The sequence below is a fragment of the Syzygium oleosum genome, unplaced genomic scaffold, assembly GCF_021117445.2.
Source record: "Syzygium oleosum isolate NSW1041296 unplaced genomic scaffold, Sole_v2.1 Sole_v2.57, whole genome shotgun sequence".
Classification (NCBI taxonomy): Eukaryota; Viridiplantae; Streptophyta; class Magnoliopsida; order Myrtales; family Myrtaceae; genus Syzygium; species Syzygium oleosum.
Window position 1 is genome coordinate 522166 of NW_026607541.1, and position 10942 is coordinate 533107.

Below are 10942 nucleotides of genomic sequence, written 5' to 3' on the forward strand. Positions count from 1 at the left end.
GTCATCCTCGAGGTCGCCGGTTGCGGCCGCAGAGGAAGAGGGGGAAGGCGCGGCGGTCGGGGAGGTGAGGCATGGATAGGGTGCGGGCGCAGATGGCGGAGTCAAGCTTGAAGGACCTTTTTTTTTTTGCTAGAAAGCTTGAAGGACTTGAGTTCAAAGGAGAGATGAATTGAAGAAGGCTTGTTAGAATATGAGCGAAGGTGTTAGAGAGAGGGCGTTGAGCGTGGGGTCACAGAGAGATGGAGAGCAGAGCGCGTGAGAGAGAGGAGAGAGACAAGTTTTCTCCTTGACATGTGGGCCCTGATTGCTACGTGTCAATTTGTGGGTGGTTTTGTGCAAATCCTACGTGGAGTGTTAAACTCACCCAATATTTTCTCATTATTTTATTACTTCTAACTTGTGCTTGCTTCTTCTCCACGCTCTTGTTCAAGCTGTCCACCGCCTAAGACTTTCTTCAAGATTATGTTAGTTGACCACTTCTTGAGAATTCTAGAGAATGTGAAAAATGGATCACAATTTCCAAATAGTATTCTTTGGGCGCTATTAAGTAACTTATAAGTTGATTGGGATTAAGAGTTATCACAATCAAAATGTGAATCTTTAGCATCTTCACATTTCTATTTTGACATCCGAATTCTGTGTACGAAAAGGCGATTAAAAGCATGCAACCGTCGGGGATTGTGGAGATGATTGGAATTGGCGGCACGGTCAGTGTAATTTCCAAGTTTCCGGACATGATATTTTGTGGCAATGACAATAGTTGCCTTGTGCAAGATTTTTGGCAATCAACATTGTCATGCATATCACCAGTAAACGAAACAAATTCATGCAAGTCTTTTGGCCTCCTAAGCATTTTGGGCATCTGCTGTGAAAAATTTGTTTCCCTGTCAGTTTGTGATGCGCGCTTGAGGCGGGGAAAACTTGTATAGAGATGAGATGACATACTTTTGTACAACAGGCATTTTTGAAAGAGAGAAAAAAACCACAAGAAAAGAAAACACACACAGAGAGAGAGAGAGAGAGAGAGAGAGAGAGAGAGAGAGAGAGAGAGAGAGAGAGATTTGAAACACAAGCATTGATAATCAGTTAGGCTTCAGAGTTCATTCAAGCTATGCCTTTGGGGTATGCACTCACCATAATCTACTACTCTAGAGCCGGTACACGAATTCCCCTTCCTGTACCGTGCTGTCGATCTGCTCCTTTCCACCACCACCGCGAACACCGAGCATACGGGCCTGTGATCGGAGAACCGCGACTCCCCTCGAATGTAAGACAGCTGCTCGATCCCGCTTCCCCTCCATAGTATCCTATCGCACCTGGCATACACGTCAATACTGAGTTGCGACTCGAATATTTTCGAAATTTCTTGGATAATCAAAAAGGAAAAAGGTGGGATTCTTGGGATAGACCATGCGGGAGTCCGGCGTTTCTTCTTGGACTTGACGGTTTCACCAGCGTAGGAATCCGAATTGTGCGAGTATTTGTAGGTTGGGGCGAATAGGATCCGTCCTTCCTTGAACCCATTGAACACTCTTCCAGCTTCTCTTTCGATGTTCAACTGTACTAAATTTTTAGAATTCAGCTTAGCATATGAGCATATAACCGGAGATCTAAGAAGAAACAGGAATATTGTACAGACTTGTTGCAGAGAAATCAGAATACGGATACCATGTTTGACGTGTTGCACAGACTCGATGCCTTCGAGAAAGCTACCGTATTTCCGAAGAAATTACCATGTAAGAATTACTCTGATTTTACATACTAAAGTGAAATTTATATCTTGAATGAATGTCATGAACACCCTTGATTTAAAAACATGAAAGTAAATTATACTTCATAAATTATCCTTCAGAAGTTCAGCATTCAAAACATATCTTGAAAAGTACGTCATTCGGTAGCAAAAAAACAAGGCACATACACATGCAGTTCAAGTAGCAAAACACGTACCATGTTTGGTATACGATGCCATCTTTTGTATTATATGCGTAGAAACAAACCTGATCCTTTTCGAGGAGAGTGTCCCAGTCATGACCCTCCAATAAAGACCTCGTCTCCTCGTAACTCAACGAAACTCGATAGTTCAGATCTCCCATCCAGATAACCCGGCTGTGTCGTGACAAAAATGCCATAAGACAATCAATTCTTGGAGTCACATCAATTCAACTTTCATATTCCTCTACAAGTGCTGAGTATACGAAGATTGATTCACACGATAAACATATCAGTTAATGTGACGGACATCAAGTAGAGACTTAAGCGAGCATGTTATATGCAACAGTCGGTAACACCTGCTTTTCATTAACGTTTCGATTCTGCAAATTAGTACGAGTACACTCAGCATTATTTCAAAGAAACTGATAACGTACTCGTGATCCAATATCTTTTCGGGGTCTCGCCGATCGGGTTTCTTGCAGAGTTTGGGAAACTGGGTGCTTTTTAGAATTTCACATACGTCGGCATTTCGCTTGAGCTCGTCGCCTTCCTTCTCGCCGGAGGCCAAGTGACTGCACACGAAGCAGAAGCTGGTTTGGTGCAACGACAGGCTTATGGATATGCATCCCTGAAGAGAACATCAATCACTATCATCTCTCATTTATAGTACCAAAACTAGCACCCCGTCATATGAAGTCCCATTAAAGTGCGAAAAATTGTTGGGTCTATTTACTTCAATAGACGTGCCAATAACGTATCAAAGAACAGTAAAATAGGAGTCGTACTATATTCCATTGAAAAGCTCTACTTTTCATATTGTTATTTTTTTTAATCTAAAGGAATAACCTGTCAAGAGAATTAGTACAGCAATCTGCTGTCATGATCCCTCACTTAAATCAAAATTTATTAGGTAATATTCGAATCCATAACCATCGATTCACCAACTGAAAGCATGAAAATGCCCATACCATTGGGTCAATCGCAGAGTGCATTCCAAATCACTTTTGATTTTGTCCATAGAATGTGTTTATTTGAAATTTTTTCCGTAAGACTCACATTTTGACCGATCAAAAGAGCCCTATTCCTAAGTTATCTGTTGTTTATGTCGTGTTTGAGTTCTAAAACCTAGTTTTTATATACAGCATAGTCTTTATAAAAAATTAACTGCCTATTTTAAACGGTCTTATGATATGTCCGCCAAAGATTGAACCTTATACAAAACAATGACCACAGTTAAAGCACGCTTGTCCAAACATACCTTAAAAAAATCAATTCGCCCAAGCGATACTGATTTCGTTACCTGTGCACTTATGAATTCGTGGACGGAGGAACCAAGAAAGCATATCGAAAAAAGAATAACTCTTGCATGTACTCGATTAATGTCACATTGGATCCTTGTTAGTTGTTAGATTGTGTGAATCTCAAGTGAATCCTCTCGAATCTAATTTCAGAGGGATTGGGCTAACCTGAGTTGGATGCATCTAAAACCGGGAGATACAGCAAAAAAAAACTGAGTTTGGCGTGGGAATAAAGCCGCTCGCTAAGCTTAAAGGTTCTTATCCCGATTCAAGATGATGAGTGATGCTAAGCTTATAAAAACTGGTCTATGAAATGAGAGTGCTAATGAGGCAAACTGCAAGTAGGTCACATTCAACGCACAATAAGAGTCAGCCACATATACAGTTAGAATTTCTAATTCAAGATATGCGTCAGCCTTAGCATCTTTATTCTATTCAAAATGAAGCAAAAGGAGAGAACAAGCATGTACCATCTACACAATAATTGCCATCCAAACTCACCTTGTTTCCGAAGCAACCCATGATCCCTCTTCCCACGGACGACACCCTGAGGTGGCCGACGTGTTGCACCAGCTCGCTCCGAGCCCACACGGTCAGGAAAATCCCGACCATCTGCTTGCATGTCACGAGCTTGTACCGCAGATTGTTCGCGCTCGGCGCTGGGTATGAAGGAGGGTAAGATGGGTCGAGCTCTGCACCCTCAAAGAGGACCTCGACACAGCTCTCACGGCGGTGCTGGAACGACATGAACTCCGGCCGGTCCATGGCCTCGCTGAGCTTCCTCTGTCTCCGCCTCTCTCTGGCTATTGGCGACGACTCTATACTGCAGTTGCAGGATTTGAGGAGTGCCTTGTTTGCCTTTAAGCTCTTGCGCAAGACTTTCAAGGACGGCTTCTGGAGGAAGTTGACGGCGTTCGGGGTTCTGGTTGCGGAGTCCTTGGAGGAATTCTTCGATGATTTTGGGCCATGGCCAGATGAGTCGGAGCTGTGGTACGGTCGGTTGAGCGCTTGGTTTATAAGGACAAGCCACTTCGCGGCGGGTTCGTTGTCCTCAACCACCAGCACGTTACCGGCACTCAGGGGAACGACTTCCTGAAACCTAGATCAGAAAAGAAGCTCTTAGTAGAACATTATCATCATAATCGTCGTCATCATGTACTTTTAGCATGCACAATGATATTTATTCAAACAGTCATAGGTAGACTCATTCTAAGAATGCTGTGGTGGACAAGACCAATCACAGTCTTATTTTTTAATGGACATGGATTTCATAATTTCTGGATGTTTAATTGGAGTGGGGAGTAGAACATTGGACTTGTTTATTTCTTTCCAAAGGTGATCCTAGAATGAGATAAGATTACCCTTCAAGTCATTGATATTATTTCAGTCGATAGGGTTAAGATCGATATGAATGACTTGAAATGAGTAAATTCGAGACATAAACTAGCAAATCAATTTTGTACTCAATCATAGCAGCACGAACAGACATGCTAAAATAGAATAAAAAAGTTAGCTAACTCATTTCGATCTCACATTATTCATCTGATAGATGCCATTCACACCATGTCGAAAAGGATGAACTCTTGAAGAGATTAAGACAGCATAAAGAGAGCAAGATACATATAGAGTGTCGCTATGTAAGGCCATTTTTGGCACTCGTATATGACAAGATAAACCTATTTGCTAAGACAATAACTCTTTCCTTTGTATTTTTTACTATGTTGAACTACTCTATGTTGAAATCACAACGAAATGTGTGCGTCGTCATAACGAACGAGAGAGTCCAAGCTTTTGCATGTATAAGAAATTCACGAAAAAGGAGAGCAAACAGAATCATAAGATATGCTAGCAAACCGAATGTTTGACAAGCACTTAAACATGATAATTCATCGTACCCTAAGACGTATAGGTCCGAGGATCCTTCCACTTGCAGAAAATCTTCCAAGTTGAGGGTGTTGTTGGGCGTCCTCCCACCCACATTCCACGTCCCCACAAATATTCTGCAGTTCAAAACCCTAATTATTTCATGATACCCAGAGGACATTAACATGAGAAGATAAGTAGATGGAGCATTCATTCATAACTCAAAACGTGCTTGTAATAGAAAGGGCTGATGATAATGATGGTACCGGAGTTCTCTAGCTTCGGTTTCTGGTGCCATGGAGACTTGAAAGCTGGAGAGGTTCAGGCCTTCAATTCTTGCGTTGGTCTGTCTCTCTGGAAGTAGACAAGCATACATGACAGTTTTATATAAGATGTTGGTGTAGTTCATTTCTCACATTTTTTTCATATTTTATAAGTTCAGTGCATAAAGGTCAAGATGTGACATGAAGATCTCTCTTTTCTAGTCACAAGAAAACGAACATTGACTTAGTAAATCCTAACTTGTCAAGAGATACTAATAATCTCGCGAGCTAGGTCCAACATAAGCCAAAATTCGAATAGCTAACCAGAGAACCGGACGCGTGACGAAATCGAACCTATATTGTACGCCTAATCCACACACACATAGCTTCCATTTTTCAATAGTCGAATCGAGTTAGGCTGAGAAGCATGGAGAGCGTTCAATCTACCCGATCTTTGATTATTTCCTCTTCCCTCCATTAATTTTCTTCTTGCGAAATTGCGGCCACTTAGCCAAAATTTCTCATGTTAGGTGAGCTACCAAAATCACGCAAGAGGAGCTACGGAGATCATAGCCTCCTTTGGATAAGGTTACGTGGCTTTCCCTCATTAAATACACATTAATCCCGCAGTAATGGCCCGCTAATATAGCATACAAGGTTCATGCATGAAAGATTTTTCAGAAGGTGATATCACCATAGAGCACTAATCTAATCACATCCTCGTACTTTATATTATCTTCAGCCTAATTTAATAAAGTTTAGTCTCGAATTGTTCATAGTCTATTCGATCGATCTTACACATGACAAATTGAGGGATTAATGAATGCCCGACACGGAGATTTACCTGAGAAGCTCTTCCTCATGGGAGGAGACACCTCCATGAACGCTCGTATCTTTGACGTATTTTCCGTATCTGCCGACCAAAAGAATTAGATAAAAAAATCAGGGAAATCTATCCGGTAATCCAATGTACCTTTCGAACAGTTAATGTCGCAAGAGGGGCATCGAGATCGAGAGAGAGAGAGACCGAGAACAGCCGTGTCCGCATCCGATCTCGAAGTGTCGCCGTCATCGGAGTAGCCCTTGCCGCCCCGTTTGGTGCCAAAAATCTTAGGCATGATAAACTTCAACGTAACAAGGCAAGAAATCACGGAATCAACCTCGATTTGAGCGAAACGAATGATTCGAAAAATGAAAAGACGATGAACCGAACGAGAATCGATCACAGGAGAAATGAATGGAAAGAAAGAAGGGAAGGGTTGTTGATTACTTTCTTCTTCTTATCGTTCTTGACGTTGACGGAGCTCTCCGGCGAGGATGCGGTGGCGGGGGTGGCGGCCTGGGCCTTGGTCATCTCCCTGTTGACATCCGGTCGAGAACACCCTGATCTTGACGACATTCATCTATGGCTTCGGCTGGAATCGATCAGAGAGAATGCTGAATAATTATCACGACGTAATTAAGAAATAATTTTGAAATCTCGAGATTAGAGATTTTGTACATTTGTTTCTTTTCCGGAAGTGAAAGTAGACCTCCGGCGTCGATCTTTTGTTCCTTTTTGTGTAGAGTTTCCAATTGGGGTTGGTGTAGAATTTTCATATGTTTTTTTTAAGAAGAATTTACAATTTTTTCTTTCTGATTTCTAGGTGTTATTTCGTAAAAAGAAAAAAAATTAATTTGTTAATTGTTGCAACGATTGTATAGTTTGTTGTGGGAGGATGAGATATCGGCGCCAACGCTTTCGGATAACATCCGAAGCTGGAGAGCCAGAGAGGATAGGCCATCGAGTCCGCCAATTTAATTAAATTGGGCAAACATGAAAAATGGAAAAATAATCGATTTATGAGAAAAGCTTAATCATGACTTAACCATAGCATGATTTGCTAGTAATGAAACAACAAGGCAATGGTCTGAAAAATCGTGCACTTCAACGTCGGATTTCAGGCGTTGTTAACCACTAAGCGCGGATAATTTAGGATGAATTAAACATTATAGTTGTGATGCATTGGGTATTTAAGATAGAACTGGTGTAACCACAACTACACGTTCGTTTTAAATGATGGAAATTGGGATCGTAACCGGAGGCCATGGGCACTGATGCGCCTTTGGATAAGTAAAGTGATGATGGGAAAAGACAGAGTGTAAACAAATGTCATATTTTAGGAGTCGATCTCTATTTTGAGTTAGATTGGGCAAACACGAAAATGGAAAACTCCATTTTTTAGAAAGCTTAATGACGACTTAACCGTATCATGATTTGCAAGTAATGGAACAACAAGGCAATGGTCTCGTAAAACATGCACTTGAACATCCGATTTCGGGCGTTGTTAACCACTAAGCGTGAATAATTCAGGATGAATAAAGCATTATAGTTGCAATGCATTGGGTATTTAAGATAGAACTAGTGTAACCACGACTAGACGTTCGTTTTAAATGATGGAGGTTGGGGTGGTAACCAGAGGCCGTGAGAACCGATACGTCTTTCGATAAGTAAAGTGAAGATGGGAGAAGACAAAGTGTAAATAAAGTTCATATTTGAGGAGTCAATCTCTATTTCGAGTTAAATTGGGCAAACATGAAAATGGAAAAACTCCATTTCTGAAAAAGCTTAATGACGACTTAACCATATCATGATTTGTTAGTAAAGAAACAACAAGGCAATGGTCTCATATAACATGCACTTCAACATTCCGATTTCGGAGTTGTTAACCACTAAGCGTGGACAATTTAGGATGAATTAAGCATTATAGTTGCGGTGCATTGGGTATTTAAGATAGAACACTAGTATAACAACGAGTAGACATGCATTTTAAATTATGGAACTTGGGGTCGTAACCGGAGTCCGTGGGTACCGATACGCCTTTGGATAAGTAAAGTGAAGATGGGAGAAGACAGGGTGTAAATGAAGGTTATATTTGAGGACTTGATCTCTATTTCGAGTTAAATTGGGCAAACATGAAAATGGAAAAAATCCATTTATGAGAAAGCTTAATGACAACTTAACCATATCATGATTTGTTAGTAAAGAAACAAGGCAATGGTCTCATAAAACATGCGCTTCAACATCCGATTTCGTGTTGTTAACCTCTAAGCGCGGATAATTTATGATGAATTATGCATTATAGTTGCGATGCATTGGGTATTTAAAAGAGGACTAGTGTAACCATGACTAGACGTTCGTTTTTAAATGACAGAGGTTGGGGTTGTAACCAGAGGCCGTGGGAACGGATACGCCTTCGGATAAGTTAAGTGAAGATGGGAGTTTCAAGCTCAAATTTCTTTCTTATCTTCGAGGGATTTAAATAGTAATAGTTAGAACGACTATTTTTTATAATAGAAGTTCCAAAATGTTATTTTTATTTAACTTAAAAGATGCAAATCAAATAATGAGCTAAAATTGCATTTGTGGCGTTTAAGTAAAGTATCATTTACGATTACATTATCTTTGTTCTTATGCTATCTGTATTCTATATCTGTTTCTTCTTATAATATTTATTGTAAGAAACTGTGATCTTTTGTTAACGAGATATATATATATATATATATATATATATATATATATATATATATGCATTCGTTGTTTAGGTAAACTTGCCCATTCTAGAAAGATATTATTTACATAGGGACGAAACCAACATAAATTGTATATCTTAGTAGAAAATTTCTCGTAAAAAAAGCCATTAGTACTATAATGGCAATGAAACTTCTTTGTTGCAAAGAGGAGATTCTTGTCTAGACCAGATCCATCTACGTGGGACTCACATGACCAACGACTAAGATGGATCAACAACTTAGACCTAAGCCAACTTTTTGCCGCTTGCGGTTGCAATTGGTATGCACCACATATGACCTATTTTTCATCAAAATGCTAGTAAGTCGTGAATAGCGATAAGGTAATGAATGACATCTAGTAAGCAAAGTATATTATATTGCCCGTTTGATGTAAGTACTACATGACTATATGAGGTCCAAAAAGTCCTAAACATTTCAATAGTGTCAATTTAGTCCTAAACTTTTTTAAAGATTTGTCGATTTAGTCCTAAACTTTTTAAAGATTTGTCAATTTAGTCCTAAACCTATTATTTGGATATTTAGCAAGAAGAAGTACATTAACAAATCGTCAAAAGATTTATGACTAAATTGACTCATTAAAATGTTTATGACTAAATTGACATCGGTACTATAGATTTACGACTTTTTAGATAATTTTCCTTAACTTTATGCAAAAGTTAACTACCTATGACCAATATCATAGAGTTTTCTAGTAACATACTAGCATCGAAAGCAGAGGTCTGTCGAAGTGATTGCATCATCATGATTCATAACCTTTAAAGCATCCAAAGATATGCCTAAGGTATTTGTGAAATCCTTGGGTTAATGCATTTGACATCTAGTTTTGGTACGCACATTAAGAATGCATTTAATTCAGCTTTACTAAAGGACTTTCGACCTCCAAAACCTCTTGAAAAAATATTGGGATGTTTGGCAAGCCATCCTAAGTGACTTTCAAGTCAAAGCCAGCATTGGGAAGGTTGAAAGCCCAATGCTAGTAGGAGCATTGGGCTTTCAGCATTTGGCCTAATATTGAAACTAATTTTTAATTTTTTTCTTTCAAAACTCTTTCACTAATTCTTTCATTTTGCGGTTTTTCCCTTAGTTATTACTGTTCATCTTTTTTGTGCGAGGGTAGTTGACCAAAGCCGACGAGGCCAGATCAGGATGGTGAAGGGCCCGCAAGGGGACGGCAAGGTCGTGCGATCTTGCCAACAGTCGCCTAAGGTCGCGCGACCGCCCAAGCGACGATCGCTTGGGTCAGGCGACCTCAGGCCTCGTCGACTGGGGTCACGCGACCCCAGGCGATGGCTGCTTGGGTCGCACGACCTCAGACCTCGTCACCGAGGGTCGCGCGACCTCGGTGAGGGCTGCCTAGAGTCGCACGACCCTCGCAGGGGATTGTACGACCTTGGGTGACGGCCATTGGCGACCCTAGCCCTTTGTCGGAGCTGGGGAAGGGTTTTCTTTTTTTTAATAAAAAAAACCCAAAAGCTCTTTACAAAAAATTTGCCAAACACTACTTGAGTCAAAGTATCTTTATAAAAGATTTTTTGCCAAATGCAATTTGCATTTTCCCAAAAAATTAAAGGCATTTTTATTTCTTTAAGGCCCATTTGCAAAGTTGAACCAAACGCAATTAAAAACTACAAAATCACAAACTTCTCAAAGCATTACAATCCGTCCGCCGGTATCAGGTCGAAGAGCGTCGAAAGAAAGGCTTTGATAAGTGTTATTTAGTTCAAATACTATTGTTTGAGGACAAAATATGTAGTAAAATCAAGTTCGAGTACTATAAAATTCAAGTACAAACCCAATTGTGAAGGTGAGTACTCACCAAGGGTGGAGCATGAGAACCTCAAGGTAGGGTGCATGCCCTTCACCTCGAAACACTAAGCTTAAATGCTTATATACCTCCATCTAAGCTTGATTCATGCGATTTTTGTGTGGTTAAGAATTTGGAGATCTAAGTTTCCTAACAAGCCCAATGTCAATAGAGAAACAACGTAGATATCACGAATCTTGAGATTTACC

General features: G+C 40.2%; 1 protein-coding gene across 1 annotated transcript; it reads right to left on the minus strand.

Annotated features, from left to right (window-relative positions):
* Window positions 1–1036: 1036 nt before the first annotated feature.
* Window positions 1037–6981, minus strand: LOC115687336 (type I inositol polyphosphate 5-phosphatase 5). The gene is made up of 11 exons (XM_056307664.1): window positions 6858–6981; window positions 6627–6771; window positions 6384–6480; window positions 6201–6269; window positions 5360–5447; window positions 5126–5230; window positions 3732–4329; window positions 2367–2560; window positions 1998–2106; window positions 1410–1558; window positions 1037–1316 (listed from the first exon to the last, which is right to left on the minus strand). Exons 2-11 carry the CDS (start codon window positions 6753–6755, stop codon window positions 1094–1096), a joined length of 1761 nt encoding a protein of 586 aa, XP_056163639.1. The 5' UTR covers window positions 6756–6771; window positions 6858–6981; the 3' UTR covers window positions 1037–1093.
* Window positions 6982–10942: the final 3961 nt, after the last annotated feature.

What these genes read in the sequence shown, in the direction of transcription:
- LOC115687336 (XM_056307664.1), bottom strand. Translation starts at nt 6,755, where the DNA reads ATGTCGTCAAGATCAGGGTGTTCTCGACCGGATGTCAACAGGGAGATG. An exon ending in ACCGAAGCTAGAGAACTCCG is followed by an intron (nt 5,231 to 5,359) that starts GTACCATCATTA and finishes TTTGAACTGCAG; the next exon opens with AATATTTGTGGGGACGTGGA. An exon ending in TGGGTTGCTTCGGAAACAAG is followed by an intron (nt 2,561 to 3,731) that starts GTGAGTTTGGAT and finishes TGTTCTCTTCAG; the next exon opens with GGATGCATATCCATAAGCCT.